Source organism: Thamnophis elegans, chromosome 15 (assembly GCF_009769535.1).
Source record: "Thamnophis elegans isolate rThaEle1 chromosome 15, rThaEle1.pri, whole genome shotgun sequence".
NCBI classification, from domain to species: Eukaryota; Metazoa; Chordata; class Lepidosauria; order Squamata; family Colubridae; genus Thamnophis; species Thamnophis elegans.
The window spans coordinates 1,648,375-1,676,366 of NC_045555.1; the positions used below are offsets into that span (position 1 = coordinate 1,648,375).

The 27,992-nt window shown below is 50.4% G+C and overlaps 2 protein-coding genes and 1 long non-coding RNA gene across 3 annotated transcripts; 2 read left to right on the forward strand and 1 right to left on the reverse strand.

Moving 5' to 3' along the window:
- The first annotated feature begins 2,824 nt into the window (after window positions 1-2,824).
- On the forward strand, window positions 2,825-8,513 carry LOC116518233 (vacuolar protein sorting-associated protein 13D-like). Its single transcript, XM_032231506.1, has 3 exons — window positions 2,825-3,227; window positions 6,176-6,416; window positions 7,629-8,513. The coding sequence occupies exons 1-3, from the start codon at window positions 3,064-3,066 to the stop codon at window positions 7,758-7,760; spliced, it is 537 nt and encodes a 178-aa protein (XP_032087397.1). The 5' UTR covers window positions 2,825-3,063; the 3' UTR covers window positions 7,761-8,513.
- Window positions 8,514-14,152: 5,639 nt separating this feature from the next.
- On the reverse strand, window positions 14,153-27,972 carry DHRS3 (dehydrogenase/reductase 3). Its single transcript, XM_032231728.1, has 6 exons — window positions 27,439-27,972; window positions 21,212-21,355; window positions 20,076-20,195; window positions 18,898-19,136; window positions 17,752-17,877; window positions 14,153-14,969 (listed from the first exon to the last, which is right to left on the reverse strand). Exons 1-6 carry the CDS (start codon window positions 27,634-27,636, stop codon window positions 14,885-14,887), a joined length of 912 nt encoding a protein of 303 aa, XP_032087619.1. The 5' UTR covers window positions 27,637-27,972; the 3' UTR covers window positions 14,153-14,884.
- LOC116518386 lies at window positions 19,787-19,986 on the forward strand. The gene is made up of 2 exons (XR_004256548.1): window positions 19,787-19,847; window positions 19,939-19,986. It is a non-coding gene; the product is annotated as an uncharacterized LOC116518386 (long non-coding RNA).
- Window positions 27,973-27,992: the final 20 nt, after the last annotated feature.

Here is a 27,992-nt window from a genome sequence, read left to right on the forward strand (position 1 = left end):
GGAATTCCTCGCTCCGCCGCGCGTTAAATGTTGGGGGCTCGGCTTGTCGTCGTAAGTCGAGGACCAACCCGCAGAAAGGGAAGCTTCTTAAGATTTAAAAAGAGAGAGAGAGAGAGGCGGATTCAAATGCTCCGCTGTGTAATTTAAAACCCGAAAGGAGACGGATACGTGACATTTTGCACCATCCCTGCCAAAGAATTTGCGCTCAACAATTGCGGGGAAGGAGGGAGCAATTCCCTCTGCGAAGAACCTCCGTTGTGTGTTACCGATGCCTCTCAGTTACACAACGCCCTCTCTTTGGCCTCGCTTGCGCTTGCAAAATATATCTGGGGCTCCCCGGCCAACGCAGCCGTCCCTCCAAGTAATACAAAACAAAAAACTTTTCCTGCCTTTTTTGCAAAAGCGTTAAGAGCCCGCCAAGAAAACTCGAAACACAGAGACTGTCCTTGGCTTTACGGCAGTTCGACTAGCGGCCGTTCCAGATTACCACGGCGCCGGGGCAGTGGGGGGGACACACGGGGGGGGGGGAACACAGGTGACTTTAGGGAGCCAGATTGACGTGGCCTGAAAGGAGAAAGTGCCGAGTGTTGTGACGGATTGTGTTCCTTGGGTTATAGGGACTGTGATTTCCGCAGCCTGGAAGGAAGCGAACACTTTGCACTGGAGGATTGGATGCTACTCTGGGTGAACTGGGAAGAAGTGTGGGGGTGGGGAGGAGGACACAGAGGGTGTCCAGCCAAGCGGGGAAGGTAGGGTGCCAGAGGACAGGCCGTGCCACAGGACAGAACAACAGAGAGCCGTCTGCTAGGCAAGAGGCCTGCCCTTCCCTCCCTCCCTCCTTTGCCTCCCTCTTGCAAAAGAGCATTTAGCGCTCGGGCTCATATAGGGCGTCTCGGGGGCTTTCGCAGCCCTCTCTTAAGCGGTTTACAAAGTCAGCCTCTTTCCCCCCCCCCCGGCCCCCTCCCCCAACAGTCTGGCTCCTCGTTTGACCCGCCTCGGAAGGGGTGAAGGCTGAGTCGATCTGGAGTCTGTCAGGATCGAACTGCCAACAGTTGGCAGGGAGTTAAGCCTGCCGTGCTGCATTCTGTCCACTGAGCCCCTTGGATGGATGGATGGATGGATGGATGGATGGATGGATGGATGGATGGATGGATGGATGGATGGATGGATGGACGGACGGACGGACGGACGGAAATTATAGATCATAGAGAGATGAGAGACATAGAGAGATGAGAGATTGATGAGAGAGAGAGAGAGAAATGATAAATGATACAACATAGATGACAGGGATGGATGCTAGGATGGATGGATGGATGGATGGATGGATGGATGGATGCAAGCAGATAGATATAATAGATTATGGATGGATGATAGATGAATGGATGGATACAGGCAGATATAGATTGATAGATAGATGTTAGATGGATGGATGGATGGATGGATGGAAGGATGGATAGATAGATAGATAGATGATGATAGATAGATGATAGATAGATAGATAGATAGATAGATAGATAGATAGATAGATAGATAGATAGATAGATAGATAGATAGATAGATTATGGATGGAAGGATGGACGGATGGATGGAAATTATAGATCATAGAGAGATGAGAGATTGATGAGAGAGAGAGAGAGAAATGATAAATGATACAACATAGATGACAGGGATGGCTGCTAGGATGGATGGATGGATGGAGGCAAGCAGATAGATATAATAGATTATGGATGGATGATAGATGGATGGATGGATACAGGCAAATATAGATTGATAGATAGATGTTAGATGGATGGATGAATGGATAGATAGATATGATAGATAGATAGATAGATAGATAGATAGATAGATAGATAGATAGATAGATAGATAGTAGATATGATAGATTATGGATGGATGGATGGATGGATGGATGGATGGGGGATGGGTGAATGGAGGCATGCAGATATAGATTATGGATGATAGAGATAGACAGATTGATTGATTGATTGATTGATTGATTGATTATGGGTGGGATGGTGGTGGATGCAGGCAGATAGCTTGATAGATTATGGATGGGAGATAGATAGATAGATAGATTGATTGATTGATTGATTATGGATGGATGAATGGATACAGGCAGATATAGATTGATAGATGTTAGATGGATGGATGGATGGATGGATGGATGGATAGATAGATAGATAGATAGATAGATAGATAGATAGATAGATAGATAGATAGATAGTAGATATGATAAATTATGGATGGATGATGGATGAATGGAGGCATGCAGATATAGATTATGGATGATAGAGAGAGATAGACAGATTGATTGATTGATTGATTGATTGATTGATTGATTGATTATGGGTGGGATGGTGGTGGATGCAGGCAGATAGCTTGATAGATTATGGATGGGAGATAGATAGATAGATAGATTGATTGATTGATTGATTATGGATGGATGAATGGATACAGGCAGATATAGATTGATAGATGTTAGATGGATGGATGGATGGATGGATGGATGGATAGATAGATAGATAGATAGATAGATAGATAGATAGATAGATAGATAGATAGATAGTAGATATGATAAATTATGGATGGATGATGGATGAATGGAGGCATGCAGATATAGATTATGGATGATAGAGAGAGATAGACAGATTGATTGATTGATTGATTGATTGATTGATTGATTGATTATGGGTGGGATGGTGGTGGATGCAGGCAGATAGCTTGATAGATTATGGATGGGAGATAGATAGATAGATTGATTGATTGATTGATTGATTATGGATGGATAGATGGATGGATATAAATGATGGATCATAGATTGATGACAGATAGAGATGGATAGATGGATGGAGAGGAAGGGAGGGAATACCTGGATACCAAAGAGATGAAAGAAAGAGAGAGAGAGAAAACAGGGGATGGCACCATAGGGAGGGCCGCAAACGGTCGTCAGTGCGAAAACAATCTGCCACTAAACGAACGCTTGCAAGCCACGCCCTCTACCTGTCGTTGGCCTTGGAGCCCTTAACCCAACGGCCGCCTCCACCTCTGCCTTCCCTGCCCAGAATGACCCGTTCTTCCTCTCGTCCGACTGACAGGACCCAGGCGGAGCGGATACGGAGGCCGCGGTGCTGCCGGGGACCCCAAGGGCTGCTCCCCCGCTACTCGGGGAGGCAGGCGGAAGGCCAGGAGATACTCTTCAAGCTGACGGACAACCTGCAGGAGGAGTTGTAAGTACCCGGGCAGGGAGGGAGTCCTCGGCTTAATGACCGTCGCGTCCAAACCCCGAAGATGCAGAGCAAGCCAGGCTTAAAAACGACCCTTTTTAATTCAGAGTTGTTGTTTTTTTAAATCTCATTAGTGCTGCTTTGCAAATGGGTACTTCCACTTTTTCATCTATAAAAGTTTTTTTTTTAATTCAGTGCACCTGCTATTGTACAATACAATAGCAGAGTTGGAAGGGGCCTCGGAGGTCTTCTAGTCCAACCCCCTGCTTAGGCAGGAAACCCTACACCACTTCAGACAAATGGCTGTCCAACATCTTCTTAAAGACTTCCAGTGTTGGGGATATTCACAACTTCTGGAGGCAAATTTTGTTCCACTTATCAATTGTCCTCACTGTCAGGAAATTTTTCCTTAGTTCTAAGTTGCTTCTCTCCTTGATTAGTTTCCACCCATTGCCCTTCCTTCCTTCCTTCCTTCCTTCCTTCCTTCCTTCCCTGTTCCACTGATTGATTGTTCTAATTGTCAGGAAATTTCTCCTCAGTTCTAAGTTGCTTCTCTCCCTGATTAGTTTCCACCCATTGCTTCTCCTGGTGCCTTGGAGAATAGCTTGACTCCCTCTTCTTTGGGGCAACCCCTGAGATATTGGAACAATGCTATCATGTCTCCCCTACTCCTTCTTTTCATTAAACTAGACATCCCCAGTTCCTGCAACCGTTCTTCGTATGTTTTAGCCTCCCGTCCCCTAATCCTCTTTCTTGCTCTTCTCTGCACTCTTTCCAGAGTCTCCACATCTTTTCTACATCATGGCGGCCAAAACTGGATGCCATATTCCAAGTCTCTCTCTTTCTCTCTCTCTCTCTCCTTCCCCCTCCCTCCCTCCCTCCCTCCCTCCCTCTCTCTCTCTCTCTCTGCCGTGATTCTAAGTGATTCCACATTTGTTTTCCCAGTTGGCTCCCCGTTTCAACTTCTGAAAAGCATTGCTGAGCAATTCAATGACTTCCCGATGTGTGCGTGCGTGTCTCTGTGTGTGCGTGACTTTTGCCAGAGGCGGTCGCCATAAATTCTCCCGTCGTCAATGTGGTTGCTTCTCCTTTCTTTCCTCTTTCTTTCTTTCTTTCTTTCTTTCTTTTTTTAAACGCCTTTGATTTTTTTTTTTTATCGGACGCTTTTGGGAATTTCTGGATTTGCAATTAGGGGCGTTGGGGAAAAGCCGGCGGACGGAGACCTTTTGAGGGGTCAGTAAGAGGTACGACAGGCAATCCCGATCGGGGGAAAAAATGAACGTCAGCGAGTTGGGAAGAAGGAGAGCGAGCAAAACATAACAAGGGTCACCTGATCGCCTGTTTGAATCACAGAACCCCATGGGAGGATTCCATGGGATGCTGGAAGGGACCTTAGAGGTCTTGTAGTCCACCCCCCCTGCTCTAGACTGATTCAGACAATTTCTTCTTCGAAACCTCCAGTTGTTGGAGCACCCACAACCTCTGCGGGCAACCCATCCCACTCATTAAATTGATCAGGGTTTATAGAATAAGCAGAATTGAAAGGGACCTCGGAGGTCTTCTAGTCCAACCCCCGTGGAGACCCATAACACCGTTGGAAGGGTCTTTGGTTGCCCAATTTCTTCCTAAAAAACCTCCAGTGTTGGAGCATTCACCACTTCTGGAGGGAAGTTGTTCCACTGATTAATTGTTCTCCATGTTAGGAAGAACACGGCATAACAACAGAGCTGGAAGGGACCTGGGAGGCCTTCTAGACCAACCCCCTGCTTAGTGAGGAAGCTCTGTACAATTAAGGAACTTTCTCCTTAATTCCAGGTTGCTCCTCTCCTTGATGACTTTCCATCCTTCTTCTTCTGCCTTCAGGGGCTTTGGGGAATAGATTGAACTCCCCCCCCTTCTTTAGGGCAGCCCCCACCCCCTCCAAATGCTGGAATCCTGCTCTTATATCCCCACTTTTGTCCTTTTCTGAGCCCCTCCTGTGCAAGATATTAAATGCCATTTTCCTTGGGTGCTTTGGGGCAAAGAGATGACCCACATATCAGCTAAATTTACCAGCTAAATATGAGCCCGCAGTGTGTTTCGGCTGCCAAAAAAGCCAACACAATCCTAAAGTTGCATCAACAGAGGGATACAATCAAGATCAAGGGAGGTACTAATAGCACTCCATAAAGCCTTAGTAAGGCCACACCTAGAGTACTGCATCCAGTTTTGGTCACCACACTATAAAAAAAGATGTGGAGACTCTAGAAAGAGGGCAGAGAAGAGCAACCAGGATGATGAGGGGACTGGAGGCTAAAACATACGATGGACAGTTGCAGGAACTGGGCCTGGCTAGTCTAGGGAAGAGAAGGACCAGGGGAGACAGGAGAGCATCTTCCAATATTTGAGGGGCTGCCACAGAGAGGAGGAAGGGGATCAAGCTATTTTCCAAACCCCGGACAAGGAAGAATGGATGGAAACTGAGCAAGGAGAGATTCAACCTAGAAATAAGGAGGAATTTCCTGACAATGAGAACCATCAACCAACAGAACAGAAGTTTCCTTCGGAGGTTGTGGGAGCTTCATCACTGGAAGCTTTCAAGAAGAGACTGGACCGCCATCTGTCAGAAATGGTGGAGAGTCTCCTGCTCGAGCAGGGGGGGTTGGACTAGATGACCTCCAAGGTCCCTTCCGACTCTGTTATTCTATATTCAGTGGAATAGAAGTTGCCTTCGGAAGTTGTGGGAGTTTCATCCCTTGGGAGCTTGGAAGAAGACATCGGTTACATATGGTGTAGGGTCTCCTGCTGGGCAGAGGGAGGGGGTTGGACCAGATGACCTCCAGGGTCCCTTCCAGCTCTTCTCAGATAGATAGATAGATAGAAAGAAAGAAAGAAAGAAAGAAAGAAAGAAAGAAAGAAACCTAATCACGTCTAAAAACCCTCCCCTCTTGTCTTCTCTCCTCCCTTCCCAGCTTCATCGCGGTGGAGAACGTGGACGGCTACGGCGTGATCATCTCCTCCAAAGCGGTTTACTTCCTCAAGAGCGGCGAGACCATGGACCGAGAGGCCATCTTCCTGGAGGTCAAGTACGACGACCTCTACCACTGCCTTATCTCCAGGGACCATGGAGAGGTCTACGTCCAGCTGACCAAGAAAGCCGTCAATTCGGCCAGCGGCGTGGCCATGCCGGGCCCGTCGCATCAGAAGCCCATGGTGGGTAGTGGGCTTGATCGGGCATGGGGGAGGGCAGGCGACGCCCCCCGACTGGGATTATTTTGACCCTGGAGGTTTTGGGATGTCCTTGAGCTGAAACTTCCCCTTGCTAAGCGAGACCAATTACTTGTAGGGTTCGGCATTTAGAGCTTGCATTGAGCACATTATCATTAAGCCAAATTATTTTAAGGATTTAATCCGGGGCCTTTATCAAAGCGATAAGTCCTCGGTTTACGACCGCCGTTGGAAGCCCCGGCGTTTCGGTCACATGACAGAAGTTGTAGAGTGAGGAGGACTGAAGGTGGTCCTGGACCCTATGACCACAATCAGTCAGAATAGAGCTGGAAGGGACCCTTGGAGATCTTCTAGTCCAACCCCCTGCTCAAGCACCACATCCTACCTAGGCCATTTCAATCAATCAGAATAGAGCCGGAAGGGACCTTAGAGGTCCTCTAGTCCAACCCCCTGCGGAAGCAGGAGACCTTAGATCATTTCAATCCATCGATCAGATTAGAGCTGGAAGGGACCTTAGAGGTCTTCTAGTCCTGCTCAAGCAGGAGACCCTAGACCATTTCAATCAGAATAGAGCCGGAAGGGTCCTTGGAGGTCTTCTAGTCCAACCCCCTGCTCAAGCAGGAGACCCCAGACCATTTCAATCCATCAATCCATCAGAATAGAGCTGGAAGGGACCTTGGAGGTCTTCTAGTCCAACCCCCTGCTCAGGCAGGAGACCTTAGACCATTTCAATCCATCAGAATAGAGCTAGAGGGGACCTTAGAGGTCTTCTAGTCCAACCCTCTGCTCAGGCAGGAGACCCCAGGCCATTTCAATCCATCAGAATAGAGCTGGAGGGGACCTTGGAGGTCTTCTAGTCCAACCCCCTGCTCAAGCAGGAGACCCTAGACCATTTCAATCCATCAGATTAGAGTCGGAAGGGATCTTGGAGGTCTTCTAGTCCAGCCTCCCCACCCCCTGCTTAAGCAGGAGACCCTGGACCATGTCAGTATGTCAGAATAGAGCCGGAAGGGACCTTGGAGGTCTTCTAGTCCAACCCCCTGCTCAAGCAGGAGACCCTAGACCATTTCAATCCATCAGATTAGAACCGGAAGGGACCTTGGAGGTCTTCTAGTCCAACCCCCCACCCTGCTCAAGCAGGAGACTTGATGTCGTTTTTTTTAAGCCTCCGTGGCCGTTTCCTTCCCCCCCCCGCAGGTCCACGTCTCCGCCGAGGACGTGGCCGTCCGTCTCTGCCAAGAAATCAACTATGCAAAGAGCCTTTTTTATGAGCAGCAACTCATGCTGAGGTCCGGCGAGCAGCACGAACAGTTAGAACTGGACTCCTGACCCTCTTTGGGAGAAAACGCGGCCGCCCCCCATCGCCACACCCCCTCGGCTCAGCCGGAGAACCGGGCCTCCTAAGAACGGTTTTGGATGAAGCACAGACGTCAAAAACTCTGCAGGGGAGGAAAACAAAAAATTCGATCGTGCACCAACAGCCCAGACCCTTCAGAGAAGAAAACCCGGTATTTTCTTAACCGTGTGTGTGTGTGTGTGTGCGTGTGTATAATACATATACATGTGTGTTTGTGTGCATCTCTATGCACACTTTATCGCACACGCCGGCAAGGTTGTAAAAAGTCATTTTTTCCTTGTAAAGAAATGATAGGAAAAGTTATATTGCACTGATTTTTGAGCATTTTTTTTTTGTTTTGGGGCGGGGGGAGAGCAGGAAAGGCACTTTTATTTTCCCTTCCTTTTGCTGGAAGCGGCAAACAGATCAGTCGGCTATCTCGAGAACCAGAGGGTGGGGGGACGGGGGACGGGACCCTCAGTCTCTCTCTCTACCCCGGTCAGAATCACAGGGGAGGGTTTGTGTGTGTGTGTCTCTCTCTATTTTGGCACCTCAGGGCCAAAGAGTGGTGGTGGTGGTGGTGAGGACAGTGATTTCCCTGGGTGAGAGACCCTTCCCCGTGGCGGGGTGGGGAAAGGAAGGGGTGGTTTTAAGGAGAACCGAACGAGAACGTCGGTTTATCAATGTAATATTTGCAAATCTGATCCTGAGGATTGATTAATTAAAAAAAAAAAGGCAAAAACAGACACGCTCATAACTCACGGCTTTTCTTGCAATCTTGCGGTTACGTCCACGATCGTAGGCCACGGGCTGCTTTTTTTTTTGACATAACGTGGCTGGTGGGAGGGTGGGGGGGGTTGTAAGGAAAGAATGCAGAATTTTCTACAATCTCAGCATCTTCGGAAAAGAGTGGAGGACACACAAACACACACACACAGAGGCCCAAAAAGCAGTTGGCTTGGACAATCAGCAACTTCACAGGTGGAGAGTTTCGTTTTAAGGTATGGGGGCATGGTTGGGGATAGCGTGGGATAAAACGAAAAGAGTGGGGCCCCAGAGGGAACAACAGGGAGCCCTGGACTTACAACGTGTGTGTGTGTGTGTGTGTGTGTGTGTGAGGGTGGCGTCCTTTTCCAAAGCCCTTGAAGACAGAAGAAGAAGGAACGGATGGAAACTAATCAAGGAGAGAAGCAACCTGCAATGAAGGAGAAACTTCCTGATGGTGAGGACTGTTAACCAGTGGAACAGCTTGCCACTGAAAGTCATGGTGCTCCATCACTGGAGACTGGGCAAAAATTTGTCTGAAATTTGTCTAGGTAGGTGTCCTGCTCCAAGATCCCTTCCAACTCTTCTTAGATAGATTAGATAGATGATAGATAGATAGATAGATAGATAGATAGATAGAGAGATTAGATAGATAAATTAGATAGATAAATTAGATAGATAAATTAGATAGAGACATAGATGGTAGGTAGGTAGGTAGGTAGGTAGGTAGGTAGGTAGGTAGGTAGGTAGGTAGGTAGGTAGGTAGATGATAGATAGAAAGATAGATGATAGGTGGATGATAGATACATAGATAGAAAGATAGATAGATAGATAGATAGATAGATAGATAGATAGATAGATAGATAGATAGATAGATAGATAGATAGTAGGTAGATAGATAGTAGGTAGATACATAGATACATAGAAAGAGAGAGAGAGGGAGACATAGATGATAGGTAGGTAGGTAAGTAGGGAGGGAGGGAGGTAGATGATAGATTAGATAGAGAGACATAGATGATAGGTAGGTTGATAGATGATAGATAGATAGATAGATAGATAGATAGATAGATAGATAGATAGATAGATAGATAGATAGATATAGATATAGGGCCTCCTGGTTGAGCAGGGGGTTGGACTAGAAGACCTCCAAGGTCCCTTCCAGCTCTTCTCAGATAGATAGATAGATAGATAGATAGATAGATAGATAGATAGATAGATAGATAGATAGAAAGAAAGAAAGAAAGAAAGAAAGAAAGAAAGAAAGAAAGAGTATAGGGCCTCCTGCTTGATCAGGGGGCTGGACTGGAAGCCCTCCAAGGTCCCCTTCCAACTCCCTTCCGATCGATTGACTCCGGCTGAGCAAGATTGCTTGGCCGAGGCTGGCGTTGCCCCCGTGCCCAAAAGGTGACCAGACCCTCCGTTTCCCCCCCTCCTCCCGCTACTCCTGCTGCCCCCCCCCCAAAAAAAAACAGAGCCACTCGGCAAATCTCGGCCACCAGCATCGCAAAGCAGAAAACAGGACGTGCCTCGCGCCTGGGATTGTAACATACCTGCGAAAGAATTCACTCGGGGAGCCAAATAAGTAGTGATCGGGAGGGTTGGAAGGGGAAAATTCCGCTTTTGGCAGCCCTCGGAGAAGAGAACGGCCAAATTCTGCTGTAAATAGGATACCGGCAAGAATGTTTTGCTGAGAGCTCCGTGTTGACATTGGCACCCCCACCTCCTTACTAAGTGAACAAACAGATAGTAACCAAGGCTCCTCGGTTAAAATGCCTTCCTTTCCCCCTCGTTATTATTATTTTAATCCTTTTCCCCAAAGTGCAAAAATTCCAGCTGGGTTTTAATGGACGGGGAATTAAACACGAGCCAGGCTTCCCCCCAAAAAATGGCAATGCCATCCTAAGCTGCCTTAAGAGAGGGATGGAATCCAGATCAAGTGAATACATTCCACGATGTAGAAAAGATGTGGAGACTCTGGAAAGAGTGCAGAGAAGAGCAAGAAAGAGGATTAGGGGACTGGAGGCTAAAACATATGAAGAACGGTTGCAGGAACTGGGAATGTCTAGTTTAATAGAAAGAAGGACCAGGGGAGACATGATAACAGCCTTCCAATATCTCAGGGGTTGCCCCAAAGAAGAGGGAGTCAAGCTATTTTCCAAAGCATCTGAAGGCAGGACAAGAAGCAATGGGTGGAAACTAATCAAGGAGGGAAGCAACTTAGAACTGAGGAGGAATTTCCTGACAGTGAGAACAATTAATCAGTGGAACAGCTTGCCACCAGAAGTTGTGAATGCTCCAACACTGGAAATCTTTTTTCTTTATTTTTATATTTTATTTTATTTTATTTTATTGATGTTAAATGTGTTTTTATTTTCCATTTTCATTTTCGTACAGTCACATATATACTGTGCATAACCGGGGCCATATAACATTAAACAATAAACACAGCCATTCCTCTTGACAACAATACCCCCCAAAATAGAAACCCAATGTACCTCTTCGACCCTCCATACATCCTTTCTTTCGCCCCCCTCCAACTTTCCACACTGGAAATCTTTTAAGATGTTGGATAGCCATTTGTCTGAAACGGTATAAGGTTTCTTGCCTAGGCAGAGGGTTGGACTAGAAGACCTCCAAGGTCCCTTCCAGCTCTCTATTCTGATTGATTGATGGATTGAAGTGGTCTAGGGTCTCCTGCTTGAGCAGGGGGATGGACTAGAAGACCTCCAAGGTCCCTTCCAACTCTTATTCTGTATAGCTTTTGGCTCTCAAATTGTTGGGGGGGGGGGAGGTTAAAAGTGCTACTATGCAAAGGCATTAAAAAAGCCATTGACAACAAATACTGTCCAGTCTTAAAAACCTCCAGTGTTGGAGCATTCACAACTTCTGGAGGCAACTTCTGTTCCACTGATTAATTGTTCTAACTGTCAGGAAGTTTCTCCTCAGTTCTAAGTTGCTTCTCTCCTTGATTAGTTTCCACCCATTGCTTCTTGTCCTGCCCTCAGGTGCCTTGGAGAATAGCTTGACTCCCTCTTCTTTGTGGCAACCCCTGAGATATTGGAAGACTGCTATCCTGTCTCCCCTGGTCCTTCTTTTCATTAAACTAGCCATACCCAGTTCCTGCAACCGTTCGTCGTATGTTCGAGCCTCCAGGCCTTTAATCCTTTTTGTGTGTCTCTCTCCCCTTTTTCCAAAGCCTCATTTTTAGCTCGTAGGGACCGAAACTGGCATTCCAGGTGTGGACTCACCTATGCAGTATAGATAGCCTTGCTATCACTTTTTGGAGATGTTTATGCTATCCCTCTCTTTAATGCCTCTAGGGATGCATCGCACACACACACACACACACACCCCGCAAAAAACCCCCAGCACCGTTTCTGCATTACGTGAGAAGGTTTGCTAAGCAGGGGGAAATCTGACCTCCCCCTCCCCTCCCCACAAGCCATGCCCATCTCCCACCCCCTGCAGGACATGCCATGGGTGGAGTGGGGTGGGGGTTGCAAATCGCCAGCCTGCTGGGTGAGTAAGCGATGCCACCCCAGCCTTCCCCTGACCCATTACTCTCTTTGATTGACAGTTTAATGAGGGGGTCGTCCTCTTCCCCCCCCCCTCGCGGCCAGGGGCGTGGGTGGTGGGCTCCTTCATGCCCCCGTTTATCTCACCGTACCTCTCGGTTAGCCAAAAATAGCTGCGTTTCACCCTCCCGGGGACCCTCCCCCTTGATGGATGGAGGAGCCGAGGGGGCTTGGCAGCGGAAGTGTGGAGTAAGAATTTCTCCCTGTCAGCAGAAGAGAATGGATTGGCCCTCCCTGGGCTTTCCCTGCCCCCCCACGCACCCCCTCCGTTTGGGAGATCCCTGGCCTTTTCTTTTTTTTCTTCCTTCTTTCCTTTCTTTTTTTCTTCCTTCCTTCCCTTTCGTTTTCTTGCCTTCTGTCTTTTTTCTTTTTCTGTCTGTCTGATTTTGTCTCTTCCTGTCTGGCTTTCCCTCCTTTCTTTTTCTGTCTTTCTTTCTCCATCTGTTTCTCTCTCCTTCCTTCCTGTGTCTGTCCTTTTTTCTTTCCTGTCTTTTTTCTCCCTTTCTCTCTCCTTCTTTCTTTCTGACTTTTTTCTTTCTTTTGTTTATCCTCTTTCTTTCTTAAGTGTATTTTTCTTTTTCTCTTTCTTTTTCTTTCTTCCTTTCTGTCTTTTGCTCACCTCCCTTCCTTCTTTCCTTCCCTCTGTCCTTCCCTCGCACATACACACACATAAACACACATTTTCCTTCCCTCCGCCCCTCCCTTACACATACAAACACAAACACTCATTTTCCTTCCTTCCTTCCTTCCCTCCCTCCCTCCCTCCCTCCCTCCCTCCCTCCTATATACACACAAAATCACTCATTTTCCTTCTTTCCTCCCTCTCTCCCTTTCTCTTTATTTCCCACCAGGCAGGAAAGAGAGCGACCTGACTTGAGCAGGGGGTTGGACTAGAAGACCTCCAAGGCCCCTTCCAGCTCTATTCTGATTGATTGATTGATTGAAATGGCCTAGGGTCTCCTGCTTGAGCAGGGGGTTGGACTAGAAGACCTCCAAGGTCTCTTCCAGCTCTATTCTGATTGATTGATTGATTGATTGATTGATTGATTGATTGATTGAAATGGCCTAGGGCCTCCTGCTTGAGCAGGGGGCTGGACTAGAAGACCTCCAAGGTCCCTTCCAGCTCTATTCTGATTGATTGATTGATTGATTGAAATGGCCTAGGGCCTCCTGCTTGAGCAGGGGGCTGGACTAGAAGACCTCCAAGGTCTCTTCCAGCTCTATTCTGATTGATTGATTGATTGAAATGGCCTAGGGCCTCCTGCTTGAGCAGGGGGTTGGACTAGAAGACCTCCAAGGCCCCTTCCAGCTCTATTCTGATTGATTGAAATGGCCTAGGGTCTACTGCTTGAGCAGTGGGGATGGACAAGAAGACCTCTGAGACCCCTCCCAGCCCTTTTAATCCTCTTCTCCCCTCCCGGGGTGGGTGGTGGTGGAGGGGGGGGTGCATTTTGCATCTCCGTGGGTCAGCCTCTTCCCCTCCCCTTCTTCCTCCTCCTTGCACTCTCTTCCCCTTCCAAGTCAAAAGGGTGAGCAGACAGCCCAGGCGGGACCTGGCCCTCCTCCCCACCCCCTCGTCCCACGTGAGCCCCAGCCGAGAGTTCAAAGCAGGGTTAGCCAAACAGCCGATAAATTGAGCCAGAGGGAGCAGGCGGGCCGGGCGGGCGGCCAAAAATAGGAGGGGGTGAACTTTTCACCCGGCTGTGCTATAACCTGTTCCTCCGCCGGGGCGAGAGACAGGTGGGCAGACCCCTGGCGAGGGTCCCTCTCAATGGGGGGGCGGGGACCCTGGAGGGGAAAGCCGAACTCCCAATAAGTCCAGAGATTACGGCCTCAGATATGCTTCCCCATGGCTTACTCTCGAACGGTGCGCGATTCCGTTAACTCGCTTAACAGATTTTTCACTCAGCAACATCCATTTTGGGCTCAATTGGGGGGGTCGTAAACACGCACATAACTTGGGCCATTTGTAGACCCCATGCCAATTGGCTCTTCGCAACGAACCACAGAGCCCCCCCCCCCCCCCCAAACCAAGACACTCTTAGAAAGGTTTCCTGGATTTATGGATAATTCCCTGCAGAGTTACAGGCTCCTAGGGCTGGGAGAGCCCTTGGAGATCTTCTAATCTGACCCCACCTCCCACCCCCTTGTCCAAGGCAGGAGGCAGGCTGGTTCTCCTCCTGGGGGGGGGGGTTTGGCTCCCACCAGCTGCTCCACTCGGTAGCTGAGGAGGTCCCCATTGAGCGTCTGTCTTGACCATTGCACTTGACCAGAAAGAAGTCAACCAGAGACCATCTGAAGCGTGGTTCCGTCCACGTTCATGGGACGTTCTTCAATGAGAACCACGGTGGGTTGGAAGCAGCTTGGCTGGAAGACCCCCCCATGAATGGAAACTCCTTGGTTAAAACCAAGCCGAAGGCCTCCTTGTGAAGATGGACCATCAGAGGACCACCCAAACTCCCTTCTCCTTGAGGACCTCAAAAGCCCTCTTCTGCCCGGAAGCGTGGTGTGTGTGTAGAAGCCCAAACGAACCTCCTCGGCCATCCAGGAGACTCCAGAAAGGAGGTGATGGAACCCCTCCGAGATGCCTCCAGCTTTCGGAACATCTCGAAGCTAAAATAACGGAGCTTCGGAGACCCTAAAAACCTCGCCCTGGTGCCGTCGGGTTGGGCCTTTCATGGTCGATGGGCTGGCCCATCCTTTGGAGGCCTCACCACAAACCCCCGGGAGAAGAGATAGCCCAGCCCTGGAAGGAGAACCAAAGTTTCGGCAGTGTTTTAAGTCCGTCCTTTGAAAGTATTCATACACTGGTAGCTCCCGGCGAATCGGTGGATTTCGTCCAGCGCCGTTTGCGGGAAGATGCTGCGGAGGAAAGGAAGAAGGGTTGACATTTTAGAAAGCTTTCGGACCTCGGTGACCGCTAAAGTCGTCATTTTAAATCCCGCGGACCACTAACGTGACAGGCTGGGAGGCCAGGTGGTGATGTGACTGGGTGGGCGTGGCCAACTCGATGTCACTCGCGTCGAGGGGCGTCTCGGTGGCCTCTATTCGCCCCTCCCCTCCCAGCCCCTCCTCGCCTGCCCGCCCGCGCTCCTTAGGGCCCCAACGGAAAGCGGTTGCCGGAGCGAAGCAGCCCCCAGGAGAAAGAGTTGGCAAAACAGCTCAGTTCAAATTGGATCGGACCGAGAAGGAGGCTCAGTGGAAGCACCTCACTGAGGACTAGGAGCACAGGCTTTCAAAGCAGAGGGAAGAGCTGCGGGAGTGCAAGGCCAGGTGCCGGCGCCTGGAGGCTCAGCGGGCTGAAATGGTGAGCCAGTTCCAGGCCATGACGCCGTCCCATTGGAACAAGGCCCTCCGGCTCTTTGCCACCAGCGGCTCTTCCCTCCAGCCTTCCTCCAAAGCCCCCCACCAGGAGGCTAAAGCAGACCCCAAGTCAGAATTTCTGCCCCCCCCTTCCGACCCTCACAAAAAGACCCCGAAGGGGGAGACTCTCTGCAGCAACACAAGCGTCCATTGCACATGTCCATCCCAGGGGTCGTAGTTTGAGGACCCCGGATTTAGTGCAATATTAAAAAATGCAAATAGTTTTTCTGCAAACCACCCAAATTTTCTCACGGACCCCCCACAGTTGGTGACTGCTGTCTTAGAAGGACGTAATAACTGGAGGCTTCTTACGATGGGTAGCGATGGAATGGTTTTCCAAAAGGGGACTGGAGGTTCTCGGGCGCTTCTCCCGCTTCTTCAGAAGCTTCTTGGAGGAGAAGTGAAATGTTTTTTTTGGGGGGGGAGAAAGGCCTTTTATGGGGGGAGGGGGAGAAAACAAAGCCCCTTTGGGACTCCCGGTTTGCCAACACGGCCATAGGACAACCACGTGGTACATTCCAGAGTCTTGGGAAGGGCTGGATGAGCTCTGAAGGTCCCCCACACACACCCCTGTTTGGCCTACAAAATGTTCTCCAGAAGCAGCAATGGGTTGGGTAAAGTTAGGGAGGGGCTTCAGTTCCGGCCCACTCCTCCTTTAGATGAAGAGCAGGCGGAGTTAAGAAGCAGCAAGAAACGGGGGGGGGGGGGTGTTGGTAGGCCTTGCGTGGCAGGCGGCCAGCGGCTTTCGGAAGACTTGGCTGCCTTCCCTCTTTCGGTAGCAAGGGGAGTGGGCTTCTCGGCCCACCCACCTTTTTCCTGGAAGAGCCAGGAGGCAGATGGACGGAAGGGAGCCACACCCAGAAAGGCAAGCCTGTTAGGGCTGCGAGGGGAGGGCAGAAGCCCCCACCTCCTTCAAAATGAAGGAGGTCTGGGAGGGAGGGGGTGCAAAAAATGGTGGAGGTTGCCCCCCCTCATCCCAGCCCAAGGTGGAAGCCTCAACCCTTCTTTTCACCCCGCACCTCAAAGTTGTAACTATTGTCTTGGGTTGTTTGAGAGCCGCAATGCCTGGTAGGGTCTTAGTGATATAGGGTAGGTTGGGGTTGGGGGGAAGGAAGGAAGGAGAAAGAAGGAAGGAGGGAGAGAGAAGGAAGGAAGAGAGAAAAGGGAGAAAAGAAAGGGAAAGGAAGGAAGGTGAAAGAAAGTGGAAGGAAAAAGAAGGAAGGAATGAAGGGGAAAGAAGGAAAGAAGGAAATAGGGAGAAAGGAAGGAGAAAGCAGGAAGGAAGGAAAGGGAAGGAAGATCGAAGAGGAAGAAAGGAAAGTGAAAAAAGGCAGAAGGAAGGAAAAGGGGAAAGAGGGAAGAAAAAAAAGGGAGAAAGGAAGGAGAAAACAGGAAGGAAAGGGAAGGTCAAAGAGGAAAGAAGGAAGGTGAAAGAAGGCAGAAGGAAGGAAAAGGAAGGAAGGAAGGGGAAAGGAAGGAGAAAGCAGGGGAAGGAAAAAGGGAGAAAAGAAGGAGAAAGCAGGAAGGAAAGGAAAGGTCAAAGAGGAAAGAAGGAAGGTGAAAGAAGGCAGAAGGAAGGAAAAGGAAGGAACAAAGGAAGGGGAAAGAGGAGGAGAGAAGGGGAAAGGAAGGAGAAAGCAGAAAGGAAGGAAAAAGGGAGAAAAGAAGGAGAAAGCATGAAGGAAAGGTCAAAGAGGAAAGAAGGAAGGTGAAAGAAGGCAGAAGGAAGGAAAAGGAAGGAAGGGGAAAGAGAAGAAGGGAGAAAGGAAGGAGAAAGCAGGAAGGAAGGAAAGGAAGAGGAAAAAAAGGAGGACAGGAAGACAGAGGAATGTGGAGAGGAAGAAGAAAGAGGGGGAAAAACCATTGCACCATAAAACTCCCTTGATCCCTGCGTGGGCTCCCATCCAGTTCGGGTCCTGCGCTGACCGAGGAGACCTTGACCTTCAGGCCCCACCTCCGTGGTCCTTCCTCAGCCCATGGTCATCTCTACTGGCTAACTCTAGAGAAGAGGCTGACCGGGGCAGCCCCCACCCCCAAAATTCATTCTCCAGACCCAGAAGCTCTCCTTTTACTGGTGCCGCCTGGAAGGGCCTCCGCCTTCTGCTCAGCAGCCCCCTCCTCCTCTTCCACTGGTCCTCAACCAAGGCATGGGAAGCTTCCTTCCAAGGGTCTGCAACGCCGGTGGGTTTATCCCCCCCATCCCCCTCCCCTGTTGGTTGTTGTTGGCGGTGGTGACTTCCGGGTTCCACTTCTCAGAAGGAGCGTTTTACCGCTCAAATACCTTTTTAAGAAAATGAGGATGTGCATAGTCCACGGGAGCAGGAGGAAGGCTTGCTTCTGCTGAACGGCTTCTACCGTCCGCCGGGCCACCGTCTCCGGCTTGAGGGGAGGAAAAAGATTGGGAAACCTGGAGGAGAAACCAAAGACACCTCAAAAAAAGAGCACCCCCCCTCCTGTGCCTGACATCAAGCACCCTGCTACAGGTAGTCCTCAACTTCACAACGGTTCACTTAGCGACCGCTCAAAGTTACCGCGGCGCCGAGGTTACACGGGCGGCCATTGTAGCGCTCCCCATCATTCAGCTGGATTTCCATTCGGGGGGTTTGACCGCCGACTCGCATTTATGGCCGTGGTCGCCTTTCCCCCCTCCCTTTGGTGACCTTCTGGCCGGCAAAGTCAAGTGTGTAAGCCGGATTCACTTAACGACCATCTGACTCGTTGAACCGCTGCAGGGGGTTCACTTCGCGAGGCAAAACGCACAGGCTTCTCGCCTACATTTTTGGGTCCCGTTGTGGTCGTGAGGACTGCCTGGATGTCGATATGCCTTCACGAGACATGCTAAGCCCGTTTTCGGAAGCTGGGCCAAGTCCGTGGGAAGCGTCGTAAGAAGAAAGCAGGAAGGAAAGGAAAGGTCAAAGAGGAAAGAAGGAAGGTGAAAGAAGGCAGAAGGAAGGAAAAGGAAGGAAGGAAGGAAGGGGAAAGAGAAGGAGGAAAGAAGGGAAAAGGAAGGAGAAAGCAGGAGGGAAGGCAAATCCTTTCCCGAGCTGCCGCTACCAGCCGTTTTGGGGGTGCCAACGCCATCCCCGAGGGGGCGGGCGACGACGGGAAATGCCAGGCAGCCTCTTTGCTGAAGCTTCCGTCCAACAAGACCCCCATTCCGGTGCCCGAATAGCCCTTCGAGTTCTGACATTCCCCCCCTCCCTCAATTGCACAGGAAGAGGAAGAGAAGACTTCATGCGTTCATTCCTTCCCAACTTCAGTCCTAAGGCGCTGGGACTTCAACTCCCAGAATTCCCCAGTTGGTAAAGCAAAGGTGGTTGAGGAATTCTGGGAACTGTAGTCCAGAGACCGTCATTGAACCAAGAATTGGGGGGGGGGAGCATGTTGTTGTATTTACCGCGATGGGCCAAACTCAGCCAGTCCCCACCTGATGCGTATTCCTTGGAACATCTCCGTGTTGGTGTGGAAGGGCAGGACGGTGGTGGCGTTGACCCCCGGACAGTCCAGCAGGCCCAGGGTCAAGCTCTCCATGAAGGCGAAGGAAGCGGCTTTGGACGTACAGTAGTCCACGGCGCCAGGAATGGCCGACAAGGCCAGGACGGAGTTGAGACAGACAACGTGTCCTCTCTGGAGTTCCAGCATCCGCGGAAGGAAGGCCTTGGTGGTCTGAGGGGTCAGGATCAGGATCAGAACAGAGCTGGGAGGGACCCTGGAGGTCTTCTAGTCTGACCCCATGCTCAAGCAGGAGACCTTAGACCATTTCAATCAATCAATCAATAGAGCTTGGAGGTCTTCTAGTCCAACCCCATGCTCAACCCGTAGACCCTAGACCATTTCAATCAATCAATGATAATAGAGTTGAAAGGGACCTTGGAGGTCTTCTAGTCCAACCCCATGCTCAACCCGTAGACCCTAGGTCATTTCAATCAATCAATGATAATAGAGTTGAAAGGGACCTTGGAGGTCTTCTAGTCCAACCCCCTGCTCAAGCAGGAGACCCTAGGCCATTTCAATCAATCAATCAATCAGAATGGAGCTGGAAGGGACCTTGGAGGTCTTCTAGTCCAACCCCTAGCTCAAGCAGGAGACCCTAGGCCATTTCAATCCATCAATCAGAATAGAGCTGGAAGGGACCTTGGAGGTCTTCTAGTCCAGCCCCCTGCTCAAGCAGGAGACCCTAGGCCATTCCAGACAGATAGCTGAGGAACTCTGGGAATTGAAGTGGATACGTGGCCAGATCTGGAGACCCCTGCAGTAGAACATAGAATCATAGGCTTGGGAGGGACCACAGAGGTCTTCTAGTCTGACCCCCTGCTCAGGCAGGAGACCCTGGACCATTTCAATCAAATCAGAATAGAGCTGGAAGGGACCTTGGAGGTCTTCTAGTCCAACCTCTTGTTCAAGCACGAGACCCTAGGCCATTTCAATCAATCAATCAATCAGAACAGAGCTGGAAGGGGCCTTGGAGGTCTTCTAGTCCAACCTCTTGTTCAAGCACGAGACCCTAGGCCATTTCAATCGATCAATCAGAATAGAGCTGGAAGGGACCCATCCTGCCCGCTCATCACCCCACCCTCCCCCGGAAGGGAAAAATGGGGTTCATACCCAGAACTGGCCCAGGGTATTGATGTGTTGGGATTTGAGCAAGGCGTGGTCATCACTGTCCAGGAGGGTCTTGCCATGAACCACAGCTGCGTTGTTCACCAGGATGGTGACATCCCCCACCTGGGAAGTGGGAGGAGGAGGTTGCAAAGGGGGAGGGGGGTCACGTGATATAGGGGAGGAAGGGAGGAAGGGAGGGGAAGACAAAGGAAAGAAAGATGTCATGGATGGGAAAGGAAGGGATGGGTGGAAAGGAAGGAAGAAATGGATGAGAAAAGGAAGGAAGGATGGATGGATGGATGGATGGATGGATGGATGGATGGATGGATGGATGGGAAAGGAAGAAAGAAAGGAAGCAATGGATGAGGAAGGAAGGAAGTAATGGATGAGAAAGGAAGGAAGGGATGGATGAGGAAGGAAGGAAGGAAGTAATGGATGAGAAAGGAAGGAAGTGATGGATGAGAAAGGAAGAAAGGAAGCAATGGATGAGGAAGGAAGGAAGGGATGGATGAGAAAGGAAGAAAGGAAGCAATGGATGAGGAAGGAAGGAAGCAATGGATGAGAAAGGAAGGAAGGGATGGATGAGGAAGGAAGAAAGGAAGCAATGGATGAGGAAGAAAGGAAGTGATGGATGAGAAAGGAAGAAAGGAAGCAATGGATGAGGAAGGAAGCAATGGATGAGAAAGGAAGGAAGGGATGGATGAGAAAGGAAGAAAGGAAACAATGGATGAGGAAGGAAGGGATGGATGGGAAGTGCGGTGAGGAAGAAAGGAAGGGACGAGAAAGATGAAGGAAAGAAAGGAAGATGTGATGGATGGGAAGGAAGTGATGAATGGGAAAGGAAAAAAGGAAGGGATGGATGGTAAGTAGGGTGAGGAAGAAAGGAAGGAAAAAAAGAAGGGAGAAGGAAGGAAGATGCAATCATATGCAATCGTATAAATGCTTCCCTTAATGACCACACCACTTAACAACGAACCTCCCGCCCCTGTTGTTCTGCTGGAACTCAAGGGTTGCTACCTATCCTAATTCCTCTGCCAGCAGGACCTGAATTCCAGGGGCTCATTTAGGGGGTCCCAAGGGCCACCTGGAGCCTCTCGTTCTTTGGGGGTCCAGGCTGCAGACCACCTGACCCAACTCACCTTTTCCCGGACGGCCTTGGCCTGCCGGTAAACCTCTTCCCGGTTGGCCACGTCGCAGACGAAATAGTGGCCCTCGGTGCCCATCGCTTGGAGCTCCTGCGTGGCTTCCTTCAAGCACTTCTCCGTCCGCCCCCACAGGACAATCTGCAAGAAGAGGAGCCCCCCCACCCCACCCCGTGTTTTAGGGACACAGGATCAGGTCCCCCACGACCTTCCCAATGCAGTGATGCCGTCAACCATCGTAGAGTCCGACCGTGGCCACCTCCAGAAGCCGTGCGGTGGTTGAGATACCACTAGGAAATCCAGCCTCGGGAACCCCCCCACCCCCACAACAGACGTACGTCTGCAAGAACTGATGAAGCGAGCAGAGACGGCTCAATTAGCTGTTCCGGTTAACGATAAAACCACAAATGCTTTTTTATTTCGACTTGGAAACCACTCCTGGACTTTGTGCTCGAGATGGGGTGGGGAATGGAGGATAGCAATAGCAATAGCACTTAGACGTGTATATACAGTGGCTTTCCAGCCCTCTCTAAGCGGTTTACAGAGTCAGCCTCTTGCCCCCCAACAATCCGGGTCTTCATTTGACCCACCTCGGAAGGACGGGAGGCTGAGTCAACCTTGAGACGGTCAGGATCGAACTGCTGGCAGTGGGCAGAATCAGCCTGCAATACTGCATTCTAACACCAAGGAGGGAAGGAAGGAAGGAAGGAAGGAAGAAGGAGTGAGGGGAAAAGGAAGGAAGGAGAGAGAGAGAAGAAAAGAAGGAAGGAAGGAGAGAAGGAAGGAATAGAAAGGAGTGAGGGGGGAAGGAAGGAAGGAAGGCAGGAAGGAAAGAGAGAAGGAAGGAATAGCACTTAAGACTTATATAACACTTCACACTGCTTTTACAGCCCTCTCTAAGCGGTTTACAGAGTCAGCATATTGCCCCCAACAATCCGGGTCCTCATTTGACCCACCTCGGAAGGACAGGAGGCTGAGTCAACCTTGAGACGGTCAGGATCGAACTGCTGGCAGTGGGCAGAATCAGCCTGCAATACTGCATTCTAACACCAAGGAGGGAAGGAAGGAAGGAAGGAAGAAGGAGTGAGGGGAAAAGGAAGGAAGGAGAGAGAGAGAAGAAAAGAAGGAAGGAAGGAGAGAAGGAAGGAATAGAAAGAAGGAGTGAGGGGGGAAGGAAGGAAGGAAGGCAGGAAGGAAAGAGAGAAGGAAGGAATAGCACTTAAGACTTATATAACACTTCACACTGCTTTTACAGCCCTCTCTAAGCGGTTTACAGAGTCAGCATATTGCCCCCAACAATCCGGGTCCTCATTTGACCCACCTCGGAAGGACGGGAGGCTGAGTCAACCTTGAGACGGTCAAGATCGAACTGCTGGCAGTGGGCGGAATCAGCCTGCAATACCGCATTCTAACCACTGTAACACCAAGGAAGGAAGGAAGCAAAGAGAGAAGGAAGGGAGGAAGGAAGTAGGGAAGGAAGGAATAGAAAGAGGGAGTGAGGGGGGAAGGAAGGAAGGAAGGAATAGCACTTAAGACTTATATACCACTTCACGGTGCTTAGCGGTTTACAGAGTCAGCCTCTTGTCCCCCAACAATCTGGGTCCTCATTTGACCCACCTCGGAAGGACGGAAGGCTGAGTCCACCTTGAGCCTAGTGGGATTCGAACTGCCAAATTGCAGGTAGCTGGCAGTTAGCAGAAGTAGCTTACAGGACTGCACTCTAACCACTGCACCACCACGGCTCTTGATGGATGGATGGATGGATGGAAGGAAAGAAGGAGGGGAAGGGAGGTTGGATGGAAGGGAGGGAGGGAGGGAGGGAGGATGGATGGAAGAGAGGAAAGGAAGAATGAATGGAAGGAAGGGAAGGGAGGATGGATAGAAGGAAAGGAAGGAAGGAAGGGGAGGGAGGGAAGGGAAGATGGATGGAAGGAAGGAGGGAAAGGAGGATGGATAGAAGGAAAGATGGAAGGAAGGGAAGGGAGGATGGATAGAAGGAAAGGAAGGATGGATGGAAGGAAGGGGAGGGAGGGAAGGGAAGATGGATGGAAGGAAGGAGGGAAAGGAGGATGGATAGAAGGAAAGATGGAAGGAAGGGAAGGGAGGATGGATAGAAGGAAAGGAAGGATGGATGGAAGGAAGGGGAGGGAGGGAAGGGAAGATGGATGATGGATGATGGATGGAAGGAGGGGGGAAGGGAGGATGGATAGAAGGAAAGGAAGGATGGATGGGAGGGAGGGAGGGAAGGGAAGATGGATGATGGAAGGAAGAAGGGAAGGAAGGGAGGATGGATGGAAAGAAGGATGGAAGGGAAGGGAGGATGGATGGAAAGGATGGAAGGAAGGGAAGGGAGGATGGATGGAAGGAGGGGAGGGGAGGAAGGAAGGGAAAGGAAGATGAAGGGAAGGGAGGATGGAAGGAAAGAAGGATAAATGGAAAGAAGAAAGGATGGATGGATGGATGAAGGGAGGATGGATGGATGGATGGATGGACGGATGGACGGACAGAAGAGCTTGCCTCTGGAAGTCGCGGGGGCTCCATCTCCGGAGGTCTTCTGGGGGAGGCTGGGCAGCCAACTGCCTGGAAGGCCTCCCAATGCAATTAAGCAGGCAGCCCCCACAAGACCTTCCCCTTAATTAGACCGAATGGATGGCCAGGCTCTGAAGCAGCCGCCAAGGCCATTCACGAACAGCCCATTGACTCCAATTTACTCAATTCAACCCCCTCGGGCGTCTCTGTCTCTGGGCCAGGAGACTTTTTTTAAGTGTGGAAAGGAAGGGAGAGGAAGGGAAGGAGGGAGTGAGGAAGGAAATGATGAGAGGGTGGGAGGGAGAGGATGGGAGGGAGGGTGGAAAGGAAGGAGGAAAGGAAGGGAGAGGATGGGAGGGAGGGAAGAAGGAAAGGGAAATGAAAGGATGGGAGGGAGGAAAGGAAGGGAGAGGATGGGAAGGAGAGAGGAAGGAAAGGAGAGGGAAGGAGGGAGTGAGGAAGGAAATGATGAGCTGGTGGGAGGGAGAGGATGGGAGGGAAGGAAAGGGAAAATAAAGGATGGGAGGGAGGGTGGAACGGAAGGGAGAGGATGGAAGGAAAGAAGGAAGGAAAGGGAAATGGGAGGCAGGGTGGAAAGGAAGGAGGAAAGGAAGGGAGAGGAAGGAAGGAAGGAATGGGAAATGAAAGGGAGGGAGGGAGGAAAGGAAGGGAGAGGATGGGAATGAGGAAGGAAGGACATAGAACTTTGGGGGGGGGGGGAGGCAGGAAAAAAAATCTCATTTTTCAAAAAGCAGCTTGCAAGAATTATCAAACCGGAGTCGGGGCAATTATGTTTCCCTTGGACAAAAACTTAAATTTATAATCCTTCGCTAAGACTTTGGAGCTAAATCACAAAGAATGTGAAGCATTTAAAGCAGATTAAATCAACTCTGGGACTTTTATTTTTCCCCCCCCTCAATTAAATCAGATATAGCAACCAGTAACTGCTAAAAAAAAAAAAAAGGATTATTATTTTATTAAGAGAACCATATATAAATTTTTCTGGTTTTGAGGTTGGGCAGGCCCGAATCACGCTAAATCGTCTTTAAATCTAAAATGCATTTAGATAGAATCTACCTTCCAACTCTTGGTACATTTTAAGTGGGGTTTTAGGGCAAAATAAACCCAATTATGCATTCCTGGAAGGGAGCTTTTTAAATATATATGCAAATCGTCCTCCATTTCCATTTCTTTTTTTAAAAAAAATCTAGATCTGAAATTCTTGATTTATGTCCTGTCACCTAGCAACCATTCAAATTCCCGATGCAAAGAGCTACTGCAAACCCTTAGCTGTTCGCTAATGACCACAAGGTTTATGTTATTCATTTAACGACCGTCACACAAAAAAACACATCCTAAAATCGATGCCACGACAAACAGTGTCCGTTATGGTCATCAATGCAGCATTTTACCTGTAACATATGGTTTTTAATTTTTTTTAAAAAGAAAAATCACCCCCCCCCAAAAAAAAAAACTTGGGGTATTCGGTATCCAGGATTGCGTTGTACCGTTTGAAAGAAAGAACAATATATAAACATCAAATTTAACAATACCGAAATGTTAAAACCCTTCAAGCAACAGAACACAGCTAATCCTTGACTTACAAGAGTCATCATTATCGTCTCAACAACCCCATAATCCCTTGCGGTGTGGAATTATGGGCAACTGAACGGAACTGACTGTTTAGTGGCCCGATGCCCTTCCTGTCACCAGAGCGGAGTTTTTTTTATTCAGCAGAAATATATATATTCTCATTGTGCCCAGAGAGAGAAATATCTGTCTCTTCCCTAGGATCGAACTCACATTGTGAGTTTGATTGTGAGGCGAGAGCTCTGCCTCTTAAGGCCACCCACACCATTCACTGCAACAGTCCATTTAGTGACTGTTTGGGGGAAAAAAGGGACTTTGGGCCGTTTCCCACACTTACGACCGTTGCCGCATCCCCCTGCTCAAAATTCAAGGCGCCTGGCCACCGACTCGTATGTACGACGGTCGCAATGCCATGCTTTTGCGACCTTCGCAGGGGAAATCGAATTTGCTCGACAAACTGTGCAACTCGCAGAACAGCGGCCAGGATTCGCTTAGCGACGGCGTCGGGAGAGGTCACGAAATGAGGGCAACCCTACCTTAGCCACCGCCTCGGGAAAAGTTTCAGCTGCATTGTGGCCGTAAGTCGAGGACTCCCCAGACTTGAGCAAGAGGGGGGGGTGTCGAATCCTGCTCTAGGCGATAAAAAACTTCACAAGTCCCAAGCGTAAAGTTATTATCGACAGGCAAAAAAGACACACACACACACAACAAGACGACACACGCTTCCCCCGTATGCAAGCCGAAACAAGAATCGGCGCCTAAGGCATCTCTCTCTGATGTGTAAAAGGCATGAGACTCGCAGCCCCCTCCCTCCCCAGGCACGCAACGCACACTTACACACCCACAAATAAATGCTTTCGCTCGCTCAAGTGCAGACATGAGTGCCTTTTCTCTGCGACTTCGCCGGGGAGTCGAGGCTGGGTTTGCACGGCGGGTGGGCCGATGTGACTGGACTGTGCCCCACAAACTGTCCAAGGCAGTTTAATAAAGACCCCACCCCACCCCCAAAAAATCCCATTTGCTGAGTGTTATTTTGGGTGCAAAGGAGATGACCCCTGCCAAGGTAAACCATTTCTTGGAGAATGAGAGACTGTCAATCAATCTGATTGACTGAAGGTCGCTCGTTCTCCAAGAAATGAGATCCTCGGGGACCTTGGGAGGTCATCTAGTCCAACCCCCTGCTCGAGCAGGAGACCCCAGAGCATTTCAGACGGATGGCTCTACCGGTCCCTTCTTTAAAAGCCTCCAGCGAAGGAGCACCCACAACTTCTGGTGGCAAGTTGTTCCACTGGTTTGGGGTTAGAATTGCGGAATGAAAGAGCTGGAGGTCTTCTAGCCTAACTCTCTGATGAAGGAGGAGGAAGGAAGGAAGGAAATACAGAATAAAGGAGCTGCAAGGGGCCTGGGAGGTCTTCTAGACTAACCCTCTGATGGAGGAGAGGGAAGGAAGGAAATACAGAATAAAAGATGGGAGGGACCTCGAAGGTCTTCTAGTCCAACCCCCTTCTCAAACAGGAGGTCCTACCTAGATCACATCAATCAATCCAGCAGAGAGCTGAAAGGGGCCTCCGAGGTCTTCTAGTCCAACCCCCCCTCCTCAAGCAGGAGGACCCCCCCCCCGACCATCTCAATCCATCAGAATAGAGCTGGAAGGGACCTTGGAGGTCTTCTAGTCCAACCCTCCGCTCAAGCAGGAGACCCTAGACCATTTCAATCAATCAATCCATCAGAATAGAGCTGGAAGGGACCTCGGAGGTCTTCTAGTCCAACCCCCTGCTCAAGCGAACCCCCCCCCCGCACCACCATCACCCCTTCTTCCAGTGGCGCGCCGTTCCCCCGCTTCATTCTTCTCCCCGGTTAGGGAAAAGTTCGGGGGAGGCGCCTTGGCAAGCCGCAGCATTCGAACCGGGGCCCCACTTCCAAGCAACTTCAAGCCAACAAGCTTTGGCCCGGGAGTGTGTGGTGTGGTGTGTGTGTGTTTGTGTGTGTGTGTGTGTGTGTGTGTTGCGGACTCCCCACAAAAAGAGGTTGGGGGTCTCTTGGGGGGGGGGGAAGAGTGGGGGGTCCCGCAGAGCCCTCCCCTCCCCTGCCTTAGCCCGGCTCACCTTGCGGGCTCCGCGCCGGGCGAACTCCCGAGCCAAGGCGCGCCCGATGCCTCGTCCTCCGCCCGTGATCAGCACGCAGTCGGCGGCCAGGTCGCGGGGTCTGGCCGGCCAGAGGCGACTCAGCAGTGCCCTGGCCGTCTGGAGCACCATCTGGGCGGCCAGGAGCAGCAGCGACGCCCCCAGGCGACCCCAACCCATCCTGGGAGGAGAGCCCCGCTGGGCGGAGACCCCCCAACAACCCCCCCCAAGCCTTGGCCAAGCCCCCTCCCCACCTTCCCAAAGCCGGGGAGACCCCCGAAGTGGCGCCCGGGTGGGCTTCGCAGTTGGGGTCTCCAAGACGGGCGGGGGGGGCTTCGCAATTAGGAGCTTCGCAGGGTCTCTAAGCCCAGGCGGGGGTCTTTTCTGGAGCCCCCCCCTCTGTCTCCCCAAAGCAGGAGGAAGCCCGCCCCCCCCTGGAGGAAGCAAGCGAGATGGGGAGGGGACGTCGCAAGGCTCGGCCGCTGCAGATCGGGCTTGACTCCGGATTGAGCTCCTTGGCGTAGCAGGTTTTTATA

Excerpts from the sequence above, each read along its gene's own strand:
- LOC116518233 (XM_032231506.1), top strand. The coding sequence starts at position 3,064 with ATGACCCGTTCTTCCTCTCGTCCGACTGACAGGACCCAGGCGGAGCGG. Across the intron at positions 3,228-6,175 it reads GACAACCTGCAGGAGGAGTT|CTTCATCGCGGTGGAGAACG; the intron begins GTAAGTACCCGG and ends CTCCCTTCCCAG. Across the intron at positions 6,417-7,628 it reads CGTCGCATCAGAAGCCCATG|GTCCACGTCTCCGCCGAGGA; the intron begins GTGGGTAGTGGG and ends CCCCCCCCGCAG.
- DHRS3 (XM_032231728.1), bottom strand. The coding sequence starts at position 27,636 with ATGGGTTGGGGTCGCCTGGGGGCGTCGCTGCTGCTCCTGGCCGCCCAG. Across the intron at positions 17,878-18,897 it reads TTCCAAGGAATACGCATCAG|GTTTCCCAATCTTTTTCCTC; the intron begins GTGGGGACTGGC and ends TTTCTCCTCCAG. Across the intron at positions 14,970-17,751 it reads ATCCTCATTTTCTTAAAAAG|CATCTTCCCGCAAACGGCGC; the intron begins GTATTTGAGCGG and ends TTTCCTCCGCAG.